Source organism: Orbicella faveolata, unplaced genomic scaffold (assembly GCF_042242905.1).
Source record: "Orbicella faveolata isolate gen_17 unplaced genomic scaffold, um_ofav_v1 contig_37, whole genome shotgun sequence".
Taxonomy (NCBI): Eukaryota; Metazoa; Cnidaria; class Anthozoa; order Scleractinia; family Merulinidae; genus Orbicella; species Orbicella faveolata.
In genome coordinates, this window is record NW_028301566.1 from 1,310,707 (window position 1) to 1,334,597 (window position 23,891).

At 37.5% G+C, this 23,891-nt stretch overlaps 4 protein-coding genes across 4 annotated transcripts; 2 read left to right on the forward strand and 2 right to left on the reverse strand.

The window, feature by feature from the left end:
- Nucleotides 1-1,264: 1,264 nt before the first annotated feature.
- LOC110057798 (microfibril-associated glycoprotein 4-like) lies at nt 1,265-5,676 on the forward strand. The gene is made up of 4 exons (XM_089275674.1): nt 1,265-1,679; nt 2,678-2,792; nt 2,866-3,286; nt 5,445-5,676. Exons 1-4 carry the CDS (start codon nt 1,335-1,337, stop codon nt 5,674-5,676), a joined length of 1,113 nt encoding a protein of 370 aa, XP_089131800.1. The 5' UTR covers nt 1,265-1,334.
- Nucleotides 5,677-9,047: 3,371 nt separating this feature from the next.
- Nucleotides 9,048-11,517, forward strand: LOC110057789 (microfibril-associated glycoprotein 4-like). Its single transcript, XM_089275672.1, has 4 exons — nt 9,048-9,412; nt 9,872-9,986; nt 10,060-10,480; nt 11,283-11,517. Exons 1-4 carry the CDS (start codon nt 9,083-9,085, stop codon nt 11,515-11,517), a joined length of 1,101 nt encoding a protein of 366 aa, XP_089131798.1. The 5' UTR covers nt 9,048-9,082.
- Nucleotides 11,518-12,672: 1,155 nt separating this feature from the next.
- On the reverse strand, nt 12,673-16,491 carry LOC110057800 (uncharacterized). The gene is made up of 3 exons (XM_020764395.2): nt 16,414-16,491; nt 14,337-14,562; nt 12,673-13,846 (listed from the first exon to the last, which is right to left on the reverse strand). The coding sequence occupies exons 2-3, from the start codon at nt 14,560-14,562 to the stop codon at nt 13,536-13,538; spliced, it is 537 nt and encodes a 178-aa protein (XP_020620054.2). The 5' UTR covers nt 16,414-16,491; the 3' UTR covers nt 12,673-13,535.
- Nucleotides 16,492-18,853: 2,362 nt separating this feature from the next.
- LOC149101563 (uncharacterized) lies at nt 18,854-23,612 on the reverse strand. The gene is made up of 3 exons (XM_089275752.1): nt 23,536-23,612; nt 21,351-21,567; nt 18,854-20,843 (listed from the first exon to the last, which is right to left on the reverse strand). The coding sequence occupies exons 2-3, from the start codon at nt 21,565-21,567 to the stop codon at nt 20,485-20,487; spliced, it is 576 nt and encodes a 191-aa protein (XP_089131878.1). The 5' UTR covers nt 23,536-23,612; the 3' UTR covers nt 18,854-20,484.
- Nucleotides 23,613-23,891: the final 279 nt, after the last annotated feature.

Consider the following 23,891-nt stretch of genomic DNA (forward strand, 5'->3'; position numbering starts at 1 on the left):
TTTAACAAATTCTATCATGGCTCTAAATTAAAGGGTCTCTGCACAACTTGAGACGCACATACCTGCTGGGGGATTTAAAACTATGCTATTCAAACTGAAATCTATGCAGATTTTAAATATTAAATATCTCAAAGAAATCCAATAAATGGCATTTTCCGAGAAAAGAAGAATAGCCAAGTTATGAAAGAAAGGGAAAATTTGCATTAAAAGACTAACAAAGGAAATTGCATGAGATTGGTTGATTCAAACTACAACTTTGAATGTGATTGGCTTATTGAACTGTCCGATAAAAAAATTGTCCGATAACAACTCGGCAAGTGAATTAGTAGAAAATAGGAGTTTTTTTAAACCAATCACAATCGAGGAAATTGTAATTTTTATGATAAGTATTGCTATTGTTGCTGCTGTCGAAAATCATTTTGAATTCTTGATTAAGTAGTTGAAACTTCTTCCTGTTATATGCAATAAATTACTAGTTGAGTTACCGTGTGTCATATCTTGTACTAACATATACTGCAAGGATTACTCTGAGCAATATCATTTGTTTACACAGCGAAATAAAGATTGGCGAGTTTGACTTTCAAAGACATCAAATTAATGCCACGCAGAGGAAATCTTATGAGTTGCACGGAATTTATCTACGTGAAAACTTTTCGTAAATATAAATTTAAAATGTCGACAGTTTTGCTATAAAAGCTATCAGCTTATCATCTTTGTAAGATTCATTCGCTAGCAGCAGGGACACACGGTTACTGTTTGACATTGGATGTCCTGGGGACGCGAGTGAACGTAATAGCCACTTGTGGCTCATTAATTTTTTAAATTCTCTCATCCGTCATGATGCTGGCGTTTGGTGGACAAGCATCTCTTCCTCGGCATTGCTGGAAAATTCATAAATAGAACGCTTTCACGAGACGTCAAGGGTTTCCTTTGGAAATTCGCTTAATAAACCTTTTCTCTAGTTTTTAGGATCTATGGCCAGCTGAAAGCCTCCCCTACAATGGCTATACAGTATCTCTTGGCACCCTAGAGACCTACCCGCATGCTCACGCAACGCTCACCAATATAAAACTGACACACCTGGCTGCAGGAAGCCATTTATAATTCAAAATACAGGCGATCTGTTTACCAAAAGTCATTGTTTTATTTCCCTCAAACGTCGATAATAACTTTAGTCATACTGCATGAAAGTGATTGTGCGTGGCTAGTTTACTTCTAAGAAACCGCAATTACAAGTTAAGCGCGTGGCGTGCTGAATACATTTTGTTCAGTGATGTTAACTCAAAAACTCGAAAAGAAACCTTCAGTCTTGAATACGTCATATTCCTGTTTGAATGCTTTGCTTGATCATGTATCTCTCCCTTTTACTTCTTGTTGGTTGGACTGTTTGTGTTGGAAATCGTATTTCGGAGCCTAATTTGGAAGCTGTCAACTTTGCTCATCCCATAGAAGGACGAAGACTCAGTGGAAACGTCATAAAAGAGATGGAGGTGGACACCGAAGTGTCTTGTCAGTTTAAATGCGTCGACGAAAAGAAATGTTTCTCTTATAATGTTGGATCTGCAAATTACACAGAGAACAACGCGAAGGGATTCAAGTGTCAACTGAGCGACTCTGATCGATTTGCTGGCTTTGCTAACTTCACAGAGGATAAAGATTTCAAGTACGGAGGCTTGCAGGTAACAACAAAAAAATCAAAGAGCGTGGCCAGTGGTGCAGGTTACTTTTAAAGTTACACAGCTGTTTAAAGTTATCAAATTTATACGTTAGATTTTCTATAGTTTTATAGTTATACCAAGGCGAAATAACAAGATAAAACTAAATAAACCGAATTTTCTTTCCCAAACATAGATAGCCAAGAGTAGTTTTGCCAAGCTACCAATCGTGTACGAACAAATTTTTGTCATCCATTTTCTGTTTCGAAACCGATACTGCCTGGCGTGCAGAGAAGCAAGTAGTCATTTCTCAATGAAATATAACTGAGGAACCTTGCCTGTAGATACACAACAAGTCTTACAACACGCAGAAATGTAAATTAAATGCAAGTTATTAGCAAATCGCACCCAATGTTTTTCTTAATAATAATAGAATTTATTAAACAGAGGTCTGTTACAAAAACGAAAAAAACTACGTACACTAAGGGAAGAAAGAGCGCAATACAAACGTACTTGCAAAATACTACGTACAAGATAAATTCCTTATTTTGCACTACCGTCGGGAGATTTGACCATTGCTAACATGCAGTTAACTTGAGCACATAACAACTAGAACAAAACATGTAACTACTTATAATAATCACAATTGCACAGCTTAAATTCCTTACTTTACAAAAGGTTACTGATTGGTTACTGAGATCAGTTAAAGAATTTTGATAAAGAATATTACTTACACTGTTTACACTATTTAGAGATCTTTACTTAGACTACATTAGGCGAGAAGTTTATCCTTAGGAGAGGATTGACTCCTTATTATAGTATAGATTAAGGGAGATTTTTCGGCGAATTTTGAGGTGCTATTTCCCGGCTATTTCCAAATAAATTCGTTTAAGTCACTCTTCTGCGCACGCACGCAATGTATATAACAGCTATCCTAACATAAATCTCTTGTTATGGACGACTATGTCTTTCTCGAATTCCAGCAAGTTCCACCAACGATCAAACTTTGTATATTCTAACAGAGTCCCTGTGAGAGTGATAGTTCACTTTGTGGCAACAAAGAAGTCTGTGTCCCAAACTATAGAGATGGCACCGTACGATGCATTTGTGAAGATGGTTATCCAGGGAAACCTTGCGGTAAGTTGATTGACAGTTCTTCACTAAGTCGCTTCAGATCAGTCATTATACTTGTAATTGTTTAACCCAACAGAACCCAAAAGCTGCGCCCAGCTCCTTCGTGATGGTTTCACATCTAGTGGTGTGTACACCATCAATCCAGATGGCGGCAAACCGATACAAGCGATGTGTGACATGACCACGGACGGTGGAGGTTGGACAGTTTTTCAGAGACGTTTGGACGGCTCTGTTGACTTCTATCTTGGTTGGGAATCCTACAAAAACGGGTTTGGGGACCTGTATGGCGAATTCTGGCTTGGAAATGAGAATCTTCAACGTTTGACTGCCGTTGGTAATATCACTATGCGGGTTGACTTGGAAGACTTTGAAGGAGACATCAGATACGCTGAGTACACTACTTTTAAGGTGGCAGACCAGGCAGATAAGTACCGGCTTTTGATTGAAGGATACAGTGGCACGGCTGGTGACGCCATGATAACTGGGCGAAAGGCGAAGTAAGGCTATGTTCACACTTGGTGCCCGAGCTCGGTGTCAGAGTACGGTTATAGCTTGGCACTAATGTTAACACCTTTTTTTGCAAGTGCTGACACCAAAATTGGGGCACAGTGCCCGTGCTCGGGGTCGAGACCTTGTAATCGGGTACTAAATGATACTTGGGTACTTGGGGTAACCAGTGTGTGAACGCAACACCATTTTTGCGTAGTAAACCATTTTACGGTTGTCTGTTCAGTGACCTGGCCTTTGAATGGCAGCGAGGCTGGAGGTGACCTTGTTTTTGATACAGACCTCACTGCTTTTGTTGTGTAAATCAAGTTGTTCTAATACTAGCTAGGTGCATTTACATGACAAAAGCAGAGAGGTCTGTATCAAAGCAAGGTCACCTCCAGCCTCGCTGCAATTCAAAGGCCAGGTCACCAAGCGGACAACTGTAAAATGGTCTATTTGTAATACAGTCAAACCTCCGGTTGACCACCTCTCGTAAGCGACCACCTCTCCTCGACGACCCAGTTTTCCACAGTACGAAAGGTTTCCAAGTGGAATCGCTATATTTGGAACCCCTTGTAAGCGACCACCTCGTAAACGACCGAGACCACTTTTAGAGCTAGAAGTTTGTTTTTGACCTCCGGTAAGCGACGACTTGACAGATAGTAGAGCGTAACTTGGACAATAAGGTGTTGTAACATTATCGTATTGCTGGTTTTCAGTGTCACGCAGTTCAAAATAGATCAAAATGAAAATCAAAACCGGTCCATAGATAAAGTCCAGAATCTGGGAAATGAAAGAAGGTAAACACGCATAGACTCTCGCCAAACTTCTGGTCACAGCAATTTTTGTTATGCGAGATATGCGGAGAAATGTTTTACTCAAATTTATGGAGATTTGTATGGAGACGCCATGCTGGTGCCCATCCGTGTGGGCACCAACATGGCGGCCGGAAGCCAAAAGAAACATCTGTGACTGTGTTTTGCTACAAAAGCGTGAATTTATCCCTCGAGGAACTCTAAAACATTAAAATAATACCTTTTTTAAGACATGAACTGTTTAGATAGCCAAGTTCCCCGAAATAAGTCAGTTTTTTAACCATCATGACAGTTCTCTAGGCCGTCATGTAAATGCCGCGTCACGCAAAAGCTTAGAAATTCAAGCGTAGTGTGTCACAAAACCAAGAACTCTTTCGGAGGGAAATTTGTATGAATATTAGTTTTCAGCTGCTCTTATACATCATGTAAGTAAAATCTCAGGAAGATCAATAGTTTTGTAGTTTGAATTTTAGTGACGTCATGTGAAAACCAGCTATTCCTGGGAAGTACAAGAGACGGAAATTTCTCGATGGGAAGTACCGGATTTTTTTAAGGAAATTGACTTATCACATGAACAAAACATTTAAGTCTCTACGGTTACCAAATGCTAATGAGGCAAAATTTTGACCCAATAGAGCGTTTTCACCTGACGTCACGGCAGCCATATTGGCCATATTGGGAGTTGACCTCTTTTCTTATGTAAACACTTTCTCTTGTTCCAGTAAATTTGCATGGCTGCTAGACATGTGAGTGAAAACGCTTTGTATCGTATGAGCTCTTGTAAGCGACCTCCTCCCGTAAGCGACCACCTAGGCTTGGCCTTTCGGATGGTCGCTTACGAGAGGTACGACTGTAGTTTGTTTTTGACGTGAAGCGCTTCAAACACTGGCTGCTTGGTTATCAGCAATGTTTTGTTATCGAAAACAAAGTCGTCAACAAAGCCCAAAGTGTGAAGTTCTCATCTTGGTATCAAACCTGCTTTCTTTTTGTCTTTAATGGCAGATTAAGTTTCTTTTGAACCGTTTCAGTGAAACTTAACAATTATTCCACTCGCGCTAGTTGGACACGAGATGATAAAGAGTCGACGAGGCGCGTAGCGTCGAGTTGGCTAGAACCATCTCATATCCAACAAGCGCGAGTGGAATAATTGTTTTATTAAAAACGCCTCCAAAATATAGAAAATTAAAATAAAAGGAAAATAAAATACGCGTACGATTACCATATTTGTAGAGCATGGCATAATGGCTCATATACCATGGTGGCTAAGCCAATGAAAACTCTTGAATTGCATTATCCAATGATCCAGTTTTGAATAAATCATGAAATAACATGTTTGCAACTTTTGTTATAGTGATATGCAGTTCTCCACGAAAGATAATGATAATGACACAGGAGGTGGCAATTGTTCCAAACAGTTTAAAGGAGCTTGGTGGTACAGTAGCTGTCACAAGGCCAATCTGAATGGTTTATATCTTAATGGATCACATCTTTCTTATGCCGATGGAGTCAACTGGGGCCCCTTTAGAGGATATAAGTATTCTCTGAAACGCACTGAGATGAAGATAAAGCCAAAGTATTTGTAGTGATGCCTTGGCGAATTCTTCTTCCAATGCCTTGAGACAAAAAGACATTTCAGAATTTTTAGAATGTTCACAAAGTACCCCCGTCCCCTGGGTTATTCCCAACGCTTTTAGGCAATGGCAGTGAAATGTCTGACATTTGTTTCTTTTTTGAAAAAGGTCATTTTAGTGCTGTCAATTATGTCAAATAGCGCTAAATAGTCACCATTGTTTAGTTTTTGTTTTGACGTCCATTTATTTATCAGTGATTTAAGGAGCCGAAGACATGATCAACAATTAGTATATCCAAGGTGATTAGACTACTTGGTTCCGCATGAAGTGATCACCACTGAACTAAACTGATTTTATGAGATGCTGGTCATGAAAGTGTTAGTTATACACGTATGAATACTGACGAATGTGCAAGAAACTTCTAAGTGATGGGGGAAGATAAAAGTAAATAGATAGATAGATAGATAGATAGATAGATAGATGGACAGACAGACAGAGGGACAGACACACAGAGAGACAGACAGACAGACAGATAGATAGACCGCCCAACCATCCGGGTGGTGTCGTTCTTAAAGTGCGAAAGAACAAAGACTTCTCCCTCAACCAATGAGAAGGCACTCACGTCACCGTCAAACTGGTTCGACTGGTTTCTGAGACCGGTGAGGTTTGATGACTCAAAATAACGGTAGCGTTTTTTTAAATCTGTACAAGCGTGGTGTAAATAGTTTCATGTGTGAGTTAAGTAACAATAGATCTGAATGAAAATTAGTCCGCACAGGTGCTCATTACAAAACATAGAGAAATGTCAAACAAAGACTTTCGCACGAGTCTGATTGGTTTTCACTTCCGGTTTTCTTTTACGAATAAACAGTATCTCATAGATCAGACAATCTAGCTTTCCTTTGCATCTCTTTAAGATTAAAAATTTGTTGACAAGGTCAGTGACAGTAATCTCTGCGTTATTCTTTTCCTGTAAATGCATTCCAAGGGCAGATTACTTGTACTCTTCGATACCTTGATGTGCATGGCGAAAGTGTATCCGATATATTCTGAATCACAAAGATAACTAATTTGAGACTGCAAAACTTACACAACCTGTCGCAACGCTTACGAACAGGCTCTTTACAAATACAAAAGTTCTTTCTTTGTTTACTCTGGAAAACAGCAACAACAAGAACAACAACAAACACACACACTATTACCAAAGTAGAAAAACCTCTTAGCTACAAAAAAAGATAATTGAAACAGAAATTATGTAAATTTATCCAGAATAACTTAAAACAACCCAAAATACAAGAACCTGTTTTGCCAGACTTAAAAAAATGTAGGTCCTTGCACGCGGGTTTTTCCTGTAACATTAAACTCAGGTTATTAAGACATGAACACCGTGCCTTTTATGTACCATAATTGGCGTGTTTTTGTTTCAGATAAAATGACATATTATCTGCGCTATGTTGAAATACATTTTGAAGAATCTAAAGTTATCTCTATTTGAAAGCAACCAATTGACTAAAATCACGAAAAATATGGCGAAATAAAACAGACAATCACATTTAGAATATGGGCTTGACCTAACTGGGGCATGCATGGGACTGCTTAATTTGTCAGTTGACAAACAGTCATCCCGTGCGACTATGGTCGTGTTTCAGTTGGTATGCAAGTATTGGCATATCTTAATTGAACATTGTACAGAATAAATCTACATATACATCTGCATTGAGTAAGGAACTTGCCCATAGGCATTAATTCGTGAAATAGGTTAGTTCAGTAAGTCTAATTAGTTCTTCTTAAAATATTGTATGTAGTTAAAGAGATCCCCTGCTTGTCATATAGCAACAGAGTCCGCCAGCTGGCTGATTCTGGCCAATTCTCACTGGCTCATGGTCCTCATGGAACCTTACAACAGGTTCCTTACTTTTTTCTGTAATGTAATCATTACAGAAAAGATTAACAAATACAGCAAATGCAAATAAAAAATTAAACAGTGTTAAAAACTATCAGTTAATACAGCTAAATATGAAACAAAAAGAAATTCGTGATATTACTTTTTGTATAATCACAATTTTTTAAAAGTTGGTTGACGAGGAAATCTCGAAATCTCCTGAAATCTTTTGAATATTGTGTCATAGAGCTTTTCTTTATGCCCACCGGTTTAGCAAATTCGATCATGGCTTCTAATTAAGGGTTCTCTGCACAACTTGGGAACACGCATGCTGTGGGATTCGAAACAATGCTATTCAAACTGAAATCTATATGCAGATTTTAAATATTAAATATCTCAAAGAAATGCAATAAATTGATTTTTTTCGCCATGTACAGTACATTCATGCCAAATTCTTAATGTTATTATTTTGTGTGACAAATCAATTATAAATGCATCAACTTTATAAATCCTTATTTTATATCAGGTTATAGTGTAATTCTTAATATATATGCCGATATCCATAGTACACATGGGCTGCTGACCAAGCGTGAGGTCGGAATGGTGGGTATTAGCCAAATTCAGTTTTTGGGTGTTTATGGACAGAGACGGAGTCGAGGTCCATAAACACACAAAAACTGAATTTAGCCAATATCCAGCCATCCTGACCGAACAGGCTAGGTCAATAAAAGATTTATTATATGGAAAAAGACCACCATTTTTTGCGGGACACAGCGGGTAATCCCAAGGCGGCAAAATAGCGCCATCTTGCCCGCTTGTAAGATTCATTCTCTAGCAGCAGGGAAACACAATTACTGATTATACGACAACGCATGTTCTGGGGACGCGAGAGAGGGTAATAGCTTATTTGGTTCATTATTTTTTTCTTATCCGTTATGATGCTGGTTTTTGGTTGACGTCTCTTACTCGGCAGTGTTGGCAAAGTCATGAAAAGTACGCTTTCACGAGACGTCAAGAGTTTCCTTTTACTATTTTTTTAGGAACTGAAAGCTGAAACTGAAAGCGATCCATATAATGGCTCTTCAATTTCTCTTGGCAACTTAGAGACCTACCTGCCCATCAAACGCTCACCAATATAAAACTGACATACCTGACTGCAGGGAGCCACTTGTAATTCAAAATACAGACGATCTGTTCTGCATGCGATCTGCATGAAACTGAATGTGCTTGGCCAGAGCGTGGCCATCTACACTTTGAGACACCGCAATTACAACTTAAGCGTGTGGCGCACTGAAGAAATTTTGTTCAGTGTTGGATGTTTGCTCACTAACTCGAAAGGCATTTTAAAAACACAAAGAGATCCATACAACGAGGAGAAAATGAGATAACAACTCTCAGACAGGACATAACTAATAATTTCAAAACGAAGCTTACTTAAACAGTTGCTTAACACCTGCGCATGCTACGTAAACAAACTGACTTAACAAGCCTTCAGTCTTGAATACGTCACATTCCTCCCTGAATGCTTGCTTGATTATGTATTTATCCCTGTTGCTTCTTGTTGGTTCGACTGTTTGTGATACAACTCGTATCTCGGAGCCTAATTTGGAAGCTGTTAACTTTGTGCGTGCCATAGAAGGACGAAGACTCAGTGGAAGCGTCATAAAAGAGATGGAGGTGGACTCAGAAGTATCTTGTCAGTTTAAATGCGTCGACGAAAAGAAATGTTTCTCTTACAATGTTGGATCTGCAAATTCCACAAAGAACAACGCGAAGAGATTCAAGTGTCAACTGAGCGACTCTGATCGATTTGCTGGTTTTGCCAACTTCACAGAGGATAGAGATTTCAAATACGGAGGCTTGCAGGTAATAACACATACACACACACAAAAAAAAATCAAAAACGGCGTTGTGCACGTTACATTTAGAGTTACACAGTTATTTAAAGTTATAAAACTTCTTCGTTGGATTATCTATATTTTTAATATTAAGGCGAAATATAACTAAATAAGCCAAGTTTCCTCACCAAAAAAAGATAGCCAAAAAGGCACTTTGCCAAGTTACCAATCGTGTACCAACGACTTTTTGTCATCCATATTCTGTTTTGAAACCGATACTGCCTGGCGTGCAGAGATAAACTGAAGAACCTTGGCGGCAGACACACAACAAGTTTAACAGCATGCAGAAGTGTAAATTGAATGCAAGTTTACATTAGCAAATCGCACGCAATGTGCATCACAAAATAAATCACTTGTTATGGAAGACCATGTCTTTCTCGAATTCCAGCAAGTTCCACAAATGATCAAGCTTTGTATATTCTAACAGAGTCCCTGTGAGAGTGATAGTTCACTTTGTGACAACAAAGAAGTCTGTGTCCCAAACTATAGAGATGGCACCGTACGATGCATTTGTGAAGATGGTTATCCAGGGAAACCTTGCGGTAAGTTGATTGACAGTTCTTCACTAAGTCGCTTCAGATTAGTCATTATACTTGTAATTGTTTAACCCAACAGAACCCAAAAGCTGCGCCCAGCTCCTTCGTGATGGTTTCACATCTAGTGGTGTGTACACCATCAATCCAGATGGCGGCAAACCGATACAAGTGTTGTGTGACATGACCACGGACGGTGGAGGTTGGACAGTTTTTCAGAGACGTTTGGACGGCTCTGTTGACTTCTATCTTGGTTGGGAATCCTACAAAAACGGGTTTGGGGACCTGTATGGCGAGTTCTGGCTTGGAAATGACAATCTTCATCGTTTGACTGCCGTTGGCAATATCACTATGCGGGTTGACTTGGAAGACTTTGAAGGAGACATCAGATACGCTGAGTACACTACTTTTAAGGTGGCAGACCAGGCAGATAAGTACCGGCTTTTGATTGGAGGATACAGTGGCACGGCTGGTGACGCCATGACAACTGGGCAAACGGCAAAGTAAGGCAATGTTCACATTTGATGCCCGAGCTCGGTGAGCGAGTACGATTCTCGCTGGGCACTAATGTGAACAATTTTTTTGCAAGTGCTGACACTAAAATTCGGGTAGAGTACCCGTGCCCCAGTACAAGGTCGAGACCTTGTACTTTGGAACTAAGACGTTAGGGGTACTTGGTTACTTAGAGTTTTCCAGTGTCTGAACGCAACATTATTTTTTGCCAGTGCCCAGGCACCAAGTGTGAACATAGCCTTTAAGAATCTTTGTTTACTCAGCATAATTCGAAATAGTTTGGCTCTGACGTGAATTGCTTCAAACACTTGCTTCTTAGTTATCAGAAATTTTTGTTATCCACAACAAAATCTTTGTCAACAAAGCCCAAAGAGTAAAGTTCTCATCTTGACATTAAATGGCTTTCTTTTTGTCTTTTAAATGGTAGATTAAATGTTTGGTCATTTCAGTGAAATTTAACAATTATCCCTCTCCCGCTTGTTGGATGTGAAATGGCAGATAGCCAATAATGGCTAGAACCATCTTTCATATCCAACAAGCGCGAGTGGAATAATCATTTTATTAAAAACGCCTCCAAAATATAGCAAAATAAAATAAAATAAAAATTTAATACGCCCTCAAAATTAGTGCTACGCTTATCATATTTCTAGAGCATGGTATAATGACTTATATACCATGCATAATGGCTAATTAAGCCAACGACAACTCTTTAATTGCATTATCCAATGATCCAGCCTCTAATAAATTTTGATATTACATTATGATATTACATATTTGCAACTTTTGTTATAGTGATATGCAGTTCTCCACGAAAGATAATGATAATGACAAAAAAAGTGGCAACTGTTCCAAACAGTTTAAAGGAGCTTGGTGGTACAGAGGCTGTCATCAGGCCAATCTGAATGGTTTATATCTAAACGGATCACATTCTTCTTATGCCGTTGGAGTCAACTGGAGCCGCTTTAGAGGATATTACTATTCACTAAAACGTACTGAGATGAAGGTAAAGCCCAAGTCTTTTCAGTGATGCCTTGGAAAATTCTTCTTCCAATGACTTGCATTTGTCTGACAATCAGACATTTTAGATTTTTTAGAATGTCCACCCCAACCCCTTTTTATTCCCAACGATTTTAGGCAACAGTAATGAAATTTGTTTCTTTTTCGTAAGAGGTAATTTCATAGGTGTAAATTATGTCATATAGCGTTAAATAGTCACCATTGCACATTTTTGTGACACCTATTTATTTATCAGTGATTTAAGGAGCCGAAGACATGACCAACAATTAGTATATCCAAGGTGATTAGACTACTTGGTTCCACATGAAGTGATCATCACTGAATTAATGAGCTATGAATACTAAACTGATTTTATGAGATGCTGGTCACGAAGGTGTTAGTTATGTACGAATGAATGCTGACCAATATGCAAGAATCTTCCAAGTGATGGAGGGAGATAAAAGTAGGTAGATAGATAGATTAAACAATTAGATTATGAGCTCGAGATTTCTATCGCGTACTATCGCGCGATAGAAATCGAGAGCAAATAATTGTTTTAGAATAAATCTACTAGTCGTTTAAAAGTTAATCTAAATCCTCTACACAGACACTTCGCAAACGCCAATTCAAGAAGCGGCCGTCATTTTGTTAACAAGGGCACACTGCTACGTTATTCACTATCTATCACAGAATAGATTGTGAGTAGCTTAGCCAATTAGAGAACGGCATTTGTGATAGAACGCTAGTAGATTTATACTAAAGATAGATAGACGGACGGACAGACATACAGGGAGACAGACAGCCAGACAGACAGATAGACAGACAGATAGATAGACTGCCCAACCATCCGGGTGTTGTCGCTCTTAAATTGTGAAAGAACAAAGACTTCTCCTTCAACCAATGAAAAGGCACTGACGTCATCGTCAAACTGGTCCGGCTGGTTTCTGGGACCGGTGAGGCTCGATGATTCAAAATAACGGTAACGTTTTTTTGAATCTGTACAAGCGTGGTGTAAATAGCTTCATGTGTGAGTTAAGTAACAATAGATCTGAATGAAAATTAGTCCGTACAGGTGCTTGTTGCAAAACATAGAGAAATGGCAAAGACGTTCGCACGAATCTGATTGGTATTCACTTCCGGTTTTCTTTTACGAATAAGCAGCATCTCATAGATCAGACAATCTAGCTTTCCTTTGCATCTCTTTAATTTGCTGACAAGGTCAATGACAGTGATCTCTGCGTTATTCTTTTCCTGTAAATGCTTCCCAAGGGCAGATTACTTGTGCTCTTCCGATGCGTTGATGTGCATGGCGGCAGGCGTATCCGATATATTCTAAATCACAAAGATATCATTTAAAACTGCAAAACTTACACAACGTGTCGCAACGCTTACAGACAGGTTCTTTACAAGTACAAAAGTCCTTTATTTGCTCACTCTGGGTAGTATAATGCACCATCATGGAGCTGTGATAAATTGAGTTTATTGGTTGAAAAGGTTTACGAAACGTAATTCGAGATCAATTTATATTGTTTATGTTATCAAGTTTATTTCCGAGTAATTTCTTGAAATGCAACCAAGGCATGCGAACGGCGACCGCTTTTTACGCCCCCAATATTAATGTTTCCGACAGTATTTTTGATCCAGAGTATTCACCGCTCCTAAAAAGAATAATAATTATTATTTGGACGACGAAAATCTGCCAGGAATATCGCTGCAATCTTTTTAAAGACAAATTTTTTTAATGAAGGTAAACCAGGCTTACAACGTTAGATCGGCAAACTTAGTAAACGTGAAAAAAGCGAGCATCAATCAAACTGTCTGTTTTAATCGGCGCAATTAGACCTTTGTATACATTTAAAGGCGTTTTTTTTATCTTTATTTCCAACGCTAAGTTTTAGCATATTTATCGCTTTCAGCATTCCCATGTTTTAAATTTACCTACATATTTAACTTCCTTGTAACTTGAAAATGATTTGAGAGGGGTCAAACTATCATTCGGTTTTATCGTCACTTCTTATCAAACACAAAATTAGTAAATGATATTACGCATTAACAGGGACGAGGCGGGAGACGGCGTCGGTCCATTGGAAATGGCTCTCTTCTAATTCTCCTTTGTGTAGTGTCGCATCGTTTGCGCGTTTCCTCCCCGCTACTTTCTGAATCGTCGTCCATTGTATCATTAATACACGGACGAGATGGAATGGTGGGAGTGTCCATAGGGGATGCGATTCGTCTTATTCTTTTAGCGCTCTTCACAGCCTTCACTTCATTGCATCTAAAGAACAGATACAATGTTTTGTCCACTGCTAGGTAACCTGAGTGATACTTTCTTTTCCAACCCTTGAAACCACTTGGTGTTCCTGCAATTTCAACAAGTAATGCGTAAATTAGTAATTCGACAAAACGGAATAACACGGTTTAGGCAAGCTTAATAGAAAACGTCGTGTTTTTAAAGCTCGAGGATGAGCTAGGAGACCTCTAAAACATTAGCGCGAATCCAAGTAGCAGGCAAACGCCTTAAAGTTCTGTTGAATTTTTGCGAGTGTTACCATCAGAGTATGTACGAGTTCTTTAATAAACTGTTAACGTCAGGAACGTTTCGTGGCATTATGACCTCGTTTACAAAACCTCGTCAAAACCACCTGCGATCCATGACCAAAAAGCCATCCAGCCATCCAATGAAAACTCGCATTATAGTTACGAAAAAAACAGTAGCCAGCCGGGGAGCATGAGTTCTGATATCAAGATTGTATACTAGACAGTAACCTAAAGATCATCACAACTGAACCGAAGTACAACTCACTCTCACGATTTAAGTTCTCATGAAGCTAAGAAAACGTTTTCTCTAACCCATTGAAGACAGACGCCTCAGGCAGTATCCAAGTTTGCGACCTTTGATGAAAAGGTGGGGACTCTCTTGTTGAATACTACCACCTCGTGTATAGAAAGAAGCCATTGGGTCTTTAAAGCCGTTCTGCACCGCAACTGAACCAGATTTGAAGTTTTCATCAACTGAAAAGGCATTAATAAGGACGATTCCAAAGGCTACGACGTGCAGAATTAATACGAGATGCATCTGCGAAGGAAAAGGAAGACCTCTGACTGGAAACACGCAGCATGTAATTCAATCAAATGATATTTTTATCACTTTTTAAATTAATCTTACCAGGAGTCCATAACATTGGCTTCTGGTGTTGATGTCCAATTAATTAAGAAATAACTGAGCAAAATTAAATACGGAAAAAGGGAGCAGAAAGTAATATGAATAAAGAATTAAATTGATTGCGGTAAGTTGAAAGTAGAAAATATGAATTATTAAATGTGTGTCCCACGTATCTCATTGTTAGTGTGCTCAATTAAGAAATAAACGTCGCATACGGCAAATTCGGAAGACTAGGTAATGAAAGATAAAATCACAATTCTCCAGCAATTGATAACAATTTTATCACTTCCTTTAACCCATTTGGGTTGTGTAAAGCTCCTTTCAGCACTTTGAAAACCAGAAAGTTAGAAAAGTTAGAAAGTTAGGAAGTTATTATTAATTCATTACTTCATAGACAACATTTTTAATCCTAGCCTCAGTGCTACTGGAATACATTTATGCAAATTCTCTTTAGTTTACACTGTGATAAAACGCGACGGGCATTTGAGAACACGAGGGAAATGTAGAAAACTCTCAACATTTCTCGAGTGTTCTCAAATGTCCGGAGTGTTTTATCATAGTGTAATACACGGCTTAGGCTTCTTCATTTGCTTTATGATACAGATTTTACACGTGCGAAACAGTAAAACACGCTTTTTCTCATCATGAGGGATGATGATGCCGTAGATCGGCGAAAGCTTGGATTTTTAAACGATTTTAATATCATTTTACAGTAGTGTAAGGCCTCAATTGAACTTTTGCCACTTTGATGAACTTTGATTAGTTCCTTGTATGTATTCTCTTACCGTTACGTTTTGCACTATTTCTTAACAATGCCAATGGACTAAGACTTTATTTTTTGCTTCTCTAGTTCGATACATAAGTGATATAAGAACTCAGTTCAGTGGCATCAAAATTGCAATTGATTACAGGCGATCGAATTTTCCAAGTTGAGTGGCTCATAGGCACATTGATTATAATACATTTTAGAAAAAAGCCCTTAATTTATATAAATTATCCAAGCAACTATGCATGCATTTTTAGGAATCTGAGATCACAAAAAATTCTATTTACTTGATCAAACTTTATTTTGCTTTGTTTTGCATCGACCTTTCGTCCAATACATCTTTGTTGTTTATCACTCAATTGCCTATTCACTTAACAGAATGAAATGGTTTTTGTACTGAAGGGAATATTAGAATTGTTACTTCGTGTTCAATAGATAGTCATAACCTATATGGTAACTTCGGTGGTTACAAGTACTTTACGTAATCACCTCAAAATATCTGTTTATTGTTGTTCTTTGACAATATTACAAAGGTTTGTTAACTAACAATATCATAAGAGATTTGTTAAGTATTTAGATGGCACGTTGCTTCTGCCACAGGTGAGCCGTTTGTATCGTTTCTTGTTTAATGCTTACGTTTTCAGCGCTCTATCCGCTGACGATACGGGACCACACAAAGCCCAAATGAGAACAACAAGCTTGTGTTTTTAATTGAAGTGCTGAAGGACTCTCCTCTCGACGTGTTATTTGACATTTAGCAACGAAAATGATTGAATAAATTATGAGGTCTGAGAATAAAGTTTGAGAATGTAAATTATGTACAAAAGTCAATCAATCTTGTTGAGTTGTCTTCCTACTTAGTTTTCCTTCCTCTTGGATTGTAACCAGCGCAGAGATTGCAATGTTGCATTGAAAATAATGAACGATCAATGGACCCTCTCTTACTTCATATTTAGTTGGATTACAGTGGAAGGGTAATGAATCTTCTGTAAACGTACCTTAAAACGCGATCCTTAGTGAATGAAACGTTGGCAAGTTGTTGTTACCTCCGCGAAGCCCCGTTATAAGATAATGTGAATTATAAGGCTCTTTAATAGTTATTATTTATCTATAAAATATAACCCAATATCAACGGCACTTATTCACACAAACCAGTATCAAAAAGTATGTTAAAAGCACATGTAATTTGCGGCTTGATTGGTTGATAATTATACACCCCAAACTGTGATCGTGCTGATATCTAATCATATGTATTGAGAAGGAAATAATACAATGAAATCATTCTTTTCAAATAGGGCCATCTAACTTTTGTGAAAGTCGATAACAACAGAGAATACATTGATATTTGTAACCCTAAAGAGATGGCCCGTATCAAACATATAAACGGATTGTTTAATTACGAAGACATGTTCTGCCTACCTTAAGGCCGACAGAGCTTTGCATTGATTTCATCCCCAATGCGGCAAAAAACCGGGCATGATCACACAGTTGAGCGAGACTATGTACCACTTTAGTACGTTTCTAATACTGTCAGTTGTGTGCTCTTCATTTGTTTTTGTTCTGAGCGCCGAAATCACAAAAAGCGCTGCGGTGTTTAGGCTCATTCAGAGAACTTTGCCCGCTTACGTTTTCGTATTAGTTCTACTTCGATTATTTTAAATTGAATTATATTGTTTATTCAACTGAGATTAGCTTTCTAGTTTGTAAGGGCCAGTATCCTTTTGCATCGTCATAATTTGATTGCACGTTCTTCCCTGTAACTATTTCTAAAATATAATAACCCTGAAATTTTAGAGAAAATTGTAAATCACAGATTTTGATTTTGATGTTGAGCTAACGCTTGTGCCACTTGCGCTAGTTTACTGTAAATTCGGCTTTAACCCTCTCAAATAAGCTCAGGAAACATAATTCAAAATGGAATCGCCGGCTGTAAGCTCACAGTGCAGTTTGTCAGATCAAAAAGCAAGTGGAATTCCTGAGTAATGCCTGACGTTACTAAAACGATTTTGCTGTGTCATCTAGATCTTGTATCTTTTGCATTACTTATTTTCTTCTAAAGTCTTAGTATGATTTTAATTGTTACCATGTTACCATTGTCAAGAAAGTCCTAACGAGTGGAGATAAATAAGATTTTTAGTTTTAGTTTGATTATTATTTTAAAGTATGTTTACTTAGTGAGCCCGGCAACGGTTAGTCATCTTAACACTTCAATAACGTCAATAATATTGAAAGTTCCTATCATTATGACACCATTAATAAACTTTGTCACCGTCGCACTAACAGGAATTTGCTGACGTCTTCGTTTATATCTTTTCATTTACACTCCCTGACGTAGGGCATTTCTTGATACAAATGACTCCAAAGAAATAAAGAGGGTTATGAACCTTCTATACTAGGGAACATTCTAGCCTTTTGACTTAATATTGAAGAAGGAATGAAAAAAAAAAAAAAAAAAAAAAAAAAAAAAAGCTAATGAGCTCATACAAACTCTGGGTTTTGAAAACCAGCATCACACAAAATCTTTTAATACTTTAGGCTCAAATTTCGTAACACACAGTTAATTGTGCGATACCATTCCAATGTTCAGGGTTGATATTTATGTAGCTCGATTAAAAACTGAAGAGCTTAGGTTAATAAGGCAAATATTTGTTAAGTACTGAAGCGTTAGTGAACACAACAAATACAACGCTACATCAAACACAGGGCGGACCAGATCCAAGAGCGCGTAGATCTGACATAAGAGAACGTAAACGAGGCTACGGACGTACCTAGACTCTTATAAGGCGTGAGTACAAAACGCACCACAATATTGTAAACAACGACTGTCGGCTTGAAGTAAAAACGACTGTAATTCAGTCATGATATAATGGAGTCGATTTCATTGTGAATTTTTTTAGCGGACACCATTATTTAGTCAAGATTGCTCCCAGTGGAGGATTTTGCTGGTATATACCCTAGAAACAAAGATGGAGCTGAATATTTCCTTGTATTTTGATTAGAGACCAGTTTGAGTGGGATGATGTGAATGTTAATAATAACATTTTATTTAAAAGAGTGCTTTTTTGTGCCTTTAAAATTCCTATTCACTGATGGGACATGAATCTTCTCATTTGAGATTAGACATGTTCAATAAAAGTGCCATCATATAATTACGATATTTTAAACTTCTGTCCGGGCACCTAGGCTTGGGCAGATAAAAATAAATTATTCGGTCATCTCTCAACCTCACTGACGTCATCGCTGGATGGAAAAATAAACCTCCTAAGCTGAAGAGGTCTATTAATGATAAAACAGATTTTTATCTCCAGTTATTTATTTTTGTTTTCGTTCCTTAACAATATCACAGAAAGTTTGTTAACACGCCATTTTTAAGCTTGGTGTTACTCCTCACACTTTTCTTTTATATTTCATTCGCTATAGAATAAAACAACAATGAACTAAGTGTTTTCACGCCTTTATTTGAAGCATTTCTATGATACTAAATACAAACGACAATGTAATATCGTTATTCAGTATCCGTAAAACGATATTTGTTCAGTTACGAAGCGTATTTTAAGATGTTTCCATTCACATCATTTTTCTTGGAAACCGTTCAAAAATCAAAAAATACAAATGCAAGACCTGGACACAGACTTTTTTGACAAAGTATGATGATTTGTTTAGTTGATAAACAAAAAGTAAACTGGAATACAATTGAGTTAATTTTCTTTGGAAAGGGAGATTACTAATGATATTGCGTAGAATAGGCATCAGTTTTCGCTTGTGACATAAAGAGAACAATTATAAAGAGAACAATTAGTCAACGACAAGCAGTAAATGTGCCAATATAAATCTGTATTCACTGCTTTTAAGGTTTACTTCCATGAAAAAGCACAGATTGGAACTTTGTTTAAACGTTCTTTTTTAATATGGCTTAGATACGTACATCTTTGAGATTTGCCAACATCTCGTAGCCCAGTTATAAGATAATAACATTTAAATCGACTGCTAAATAGTATTATAAAATGTCAGCCAATATCAACTAGGCATACTCACATCACTCATTATCACAACCTCCAACTCCCTCCCCCCCCAAAAATACAACCCTCCCCCCAACAGTTCATGGTTGATCGCGTAATATTGCTATATTCTTCATGATTATATGATAATCAAGCAAATGTATGTAAACCCGGGTGATTATATGACAATTATGTGCCCCAAACTGAGTATACGTTACTGCTGATGTTAGCTGGGCATGAAATAAATACGGGCTTTAAGATACGGTACGGCTAGCTTTAGTACGGTGGCAAATAGTGAAGATCACTCCCGGTAACGCCATACCCTTGCTTTATACTACGGGAAAGCGCCTGGTTTCACCTACTCTTCACTACCTTAATATAAGCCTGCTGTTTACTTCTCATTTTGACTCTTTTTTTACCGTTTGAAAAGCCTAGTTTGAAGACAAAGTACTCAATCATAAAAATCCGTTAGAAGATAACTGTTTCTTTGTCATTTGAACAGGGAATTTGAACGATTTTAACACCTACCGTAAGTGACAGTCACATTTGTATCGGGCCGAACAGCTGCAGATAAGAAAGCGTCGAATGTACTAATCTGAGCTATAATTGTTTATTGCTGAATCAAAAGTTTTGTATTTTTGGGCTTATCACGTTGTGCGATCACCCTGCCCCTGAAATCGAGCTTTTTATAAGCGTTATTTTGTTTTATGGTTGGAATTACAGGCGGTTCTAAAAGCAGTTTTAGGGGCAAATCTAAGTTCTGGGAGATGCAAGACGAATTACAGGAGAAGGAAATCCTCGTCATTAATCAAACCTATATCGTATGAAAGCAAAATAAAGTCCCTGGTTTCCTTGAACTAATTAAGCCATTTTTGTAAAGAAACTTAGAGGCTGCAAACCTCGTTGCTGTACAGCGAAATCTTAACCGGTTAAAGTTTTGAGGAAAAAACGGCGTTGTTAGCCGTAGTAGTAGCTCGCCTTAGCGTATCTTAAAGTCCCTAATAATGAAAAGGATACCTCAATCGAGAATTTCCTTCTACCTATGTTTTAGCCCCAGTATTCGTGTTCGTTTTAGTCCTTGTTTCTCCTGTTTTGTTTCTTTTCTTTTCGTTTCTTTTTGTCTTGCTCTCTTTGTTCTTCTTCATCTCCAACTCCTGATTTTTCTTCCATGCCATCTGAAACTGAATCACTTTCCATTGTGGCTCCGGCTCCGGATTCTTCCTCGTCGTTTACCGAACCTGCCATTGTTCCATTGACACATGGTCGAGGTGGAATCGGTGGATCCATAGGCTGTCGTTTTACTCTTTGGGCGCGCTCAACAGCATTGTTCTTGTCGCATTTGAACATGAGGTACAACTTCTTGGCTACTGCGACATAACCTGAGCTGTACTTTCTTTTCCAACCCTTGAAACCATCTGGAGTCCCTGGAACTAGAACAAGAGAGTTATCAATTGATATACAGTAAATTGAAAAACAAGGTTACATAAACAATATCCTCCATTTGGCGAGGAAATATGCTCGGATATTTGTCCGCGGACATTATCTGTTCCGAAAAGCGAACAATTTTTCGATAGTCCTGACAGTGAAGAAACGGTTAAAAAATTGAGTTGTATTGATTTTTTGGTTTCTAGTAGTGGCGTATACATTATTAATAGCTAGAATTGTTTCCTAAATATTTTCTAGTCGTTGGTGTCTTTAAGGTTTGAAAGCTACTAAGCATGGCTAAGTGATAACTCATTCAAATTTAAGATAGGCCCATGGGAAGATGCAACCAGTTTTCAGTAAGATAATTTTCCATGAAAATTTGTCTCGCATTCTTGTAACAGTTACAGAGATATCTCTTTTTCTTTGGGCATCGTAGCTTCATAATGTTTATCATCGCAGTCAGTGTGTTGTTTCTTTTTTTAAGTTATAGAGAAAATATTTTAGGCTCTAACCCAGTGAAGAGAGACGCCTCAGACAGTATCCATGACTACGAGCTTTGATGGCAAGGCCAACCAATGGAATGGGACCTCCTTTATAAGAAGAAATCATCGGGTCTTCAGAGCTATCTCGCATCTCTACTGAACCAGACTGAACGTTTTCCTCAAGTGGCTCACAATGTATAAGAATGACTCCAATGGCTAAAATGTACAGCTTTACAAGGAGATGCATCTGTAAAAAGACAACAAGGGAAGAAATTATGTCACGAAGCGAAAAATATAATTTAATCGAAACATTAGGAGTCCAGAACAATAGACTTTTGATATTATTACCTAAAAGACAAATAAATAACCGAGTATATCAAAAATAAATAAGAAAAATAAATGAATAAATAAATAAATAAAAAATAAATAAACAGATGGCCAAATCGATTAATCCCTCAGATCGATTTCGATAGAGACGGAACGTTCAAGGTTAACATTTTAATTTTTAACTCGTAAAATAGTACTTTCCAAGTCATTGGTACAGATGGGACATTCTCTCGATCTTTTCTTCGGTCCTTCGCTTCCTGGTAGACATTTTTTTTCAAAATTGTTACTGATTACCGACGATCCAATTTTCCAAGTTGAGTGGCTCATAGCCACTTTGATTACAAGTTTAGTAATACCACTAACCTGGCAAGGACCACTTCATAAAGGAAACATAGGGAACTTAGGATTTGCCAAACGGTAACGTGACCGGCCAGAACTCGGAAAGAAAATAACAACAAGATATGTTTCAACAAAACCTGCGAAGAGTCATTTGCAGCGCGATGACTCTCTAGTAATGAACTTTGAAACTTTATCTTTATATTGGAACTCTAACCTAGCTATGCAGAATGTTTCACCCGAAAATTAATGTCTTGTAGCGACGTAACAATCGGTAAAATTACTCTAATAGACAAAAAAACTCAGAAGTGTGCATTCTGGCAAAAATTTAATCAAACTTAAACTAATGTAGAAATACACTTTTGCTTTGAATAAACATCAATGTGATCTCAGATACATTTTAGAAAAAGCTCTAAATTTATATAAAATATTTATGCAACAATCCATGCACTTGTAAGAACGAAATTACAAAGAATTCTACTTAGTTGATAAAACTTTATTTTGCATCAACATTTCATCCAAACATTTTTGTTATTTTTCACATAATTGGCTATGCACTTAACAGAATGAAACGGTTTTGTACTGAAGGGAAAATTAGAATTGCTACTATGTGTTTAATAGATAGTCATAACCTATATGGTAACTTCGGGGGTTACAAGTACTTTACGTAATCACCTCAAAATATCTGTTTATTGTTGTTCTTTGACAATATTACAAAGGTTTGTTAACTAACAATATCATAAGAGATTTGTTAAGTATTTAGATGGCACGTTGCTTCTGCCACAGGTAAGCCGTTTAATGCTTAAGTTTTCAGCACTCTATCCGCTGACGATACGGGACCACACAAAGCACAAATGAGAACAACAAGCTCGTGTTTTTAATTGAAGTGCTAAAGGACTCTCCTCTCGATATGTTATTTGACATTTAGCAGGGAAAAAATTACGGGGTCATTCAAGTAATGAATTTTCCTACAGAGATTTAACACCATTATGGTTCAATATTTTCATGATTACAGCAAGATTGGACGAAATTACAAACCAATACAAAGACAACACAAAAATAACACTTATCAGAGCCCAATCATGAGGAATATAAGAATTTAAGTGTTTTTGTTTCGATGTGGGATATAAAGAGGGAGGGTCACTGAAAAATCTCAAGTAAAATACAAATTAAAAAAAAATGTATTTGAACAAAACCATAAAGCCAATACACAAATTCAACTGGGAAATGGGATTGTGTTTTTGGCAATTACTGCCCTGATTGCTAAAATGTATTTCTATCATTGCCCGAGGAATAATCTGGTTTAAGTAGAAACATATTTCCTCCCGTTATCAGTTCTTTAACTTTTGATAAGGATAAGGTTTGAGAATGACCGGCTATATCAATAAATCTTGTTGAGTTTTCTTCCTTCCTGATTTTCCATTCTCTTCGATTGTAACTAGTGCAAAGATTGCAATGTTGCATTGAAAATATTGAACGATCATGGGACCCTCTCTTCCTTCATATCTAGTTGGATTACAGTGGAAGGGTAATGAATCTTCTGTAAACATACCTTAAAACGCGATCCTTAGTGAATAAAACGTTAGCAAGTCGTTGTTACCTTATCGAGGCCCCGTTATGAGATAATGTGATTTAAAACTCTCTTAGTTAGTATTTATGTATAAAATATGACCCAATATCAACGGCACTTATTCACATAAACCGGTATCAAAAAGTATGTTTAATTAAAGCACAGGCAGTTTGCGGCTTGATTGGTTGATAATTATACATCCCAAACTGAGTTCATGCAGATATCTTAAAATATGTGTTGAGAAGGAAATAAACCATGAAATCATTCTTTTTAAATGAGCCATCTAACGTTTGTGAAAGTTGATAACAACAGAGAATACACAGAAATTTGTAACCCTA

Excerpts from the sequence above, each read along its gene's own strand:
- LOC110057798 (XM_089275674.1), top strand. The coding sequence starts at position 1,335 with ATGCTTTGCTTGATCATGTATCTCTCCCTTTTACTTCTTGTTGGTTGG. Across the intron at positions 1,680-2,677 it reads TCAAGTACGGAGGCTTGCAG|AGTCCCTGTGAGAGTGATAG; the intron begins GTAACAACAAAA and ends ATATTCTAACAG. Across the intron at positions 3,287-5,444 it reads ATAACTGGGCGAAAGGCGAA|TGATATGCAGTTCTCCACGA; the intron begins GTAAGGCTATGT and ends CTTTTGTTATAG.
- LOC110057789 (XM_089275672.1), top strand. The coding sequence starts at position 9,083 with ATGTATTTATCCCTGTTGCTTCTTGTTGGTTCGACTGTTTGTGATACA. Across the intron at positions 9,413-9,871 it reads TCAAATACGGAGGCTTGCAG|AGTCCCTGTGAGAGTGATAG; the intron begins GTAATAACACAT and ends ATATTCTAACAG. Across the intron at positions 9,987-10,059 it reads TTATCCAGGGAAACCTTGCG|AACCCAAAAGCTGCGCCCAG; the intron begins GTAAGTTGATTG and ends TTAACCCAACAG.
- LOC110057800 (XM_020764395.2), bottom strand. The coding sequence starts at position 14,562 with ATGCATCTCGTATTAATTCTGCACGTCGTAGCCTTTGGAATCGTCCTT. Across the intron at positions 13,847-14,336 it reads GAGGCGTCTGTCTTCAATGG|GAACACCAAGTGGTTTCAAG; the intron begins GTTAGAGAAAAC and ends TTGAAATTGCAG.
- LOC149101563 (XM_089275752.1), bottom strand. The coding sequence starts at position 21,567 with ATGCATCTCCTTGTAAAGCTGTACATTTTAGCCATTGGAGTCATTCTT. Across the intron at positions 20,844-21,350 it reads GAGGCGTCTCTCTTCACTGG|TTCCAGGGACTCCAGATGGT; the intron begins GTTAGAGCCTAA and ends CTCTTGTTCTAG.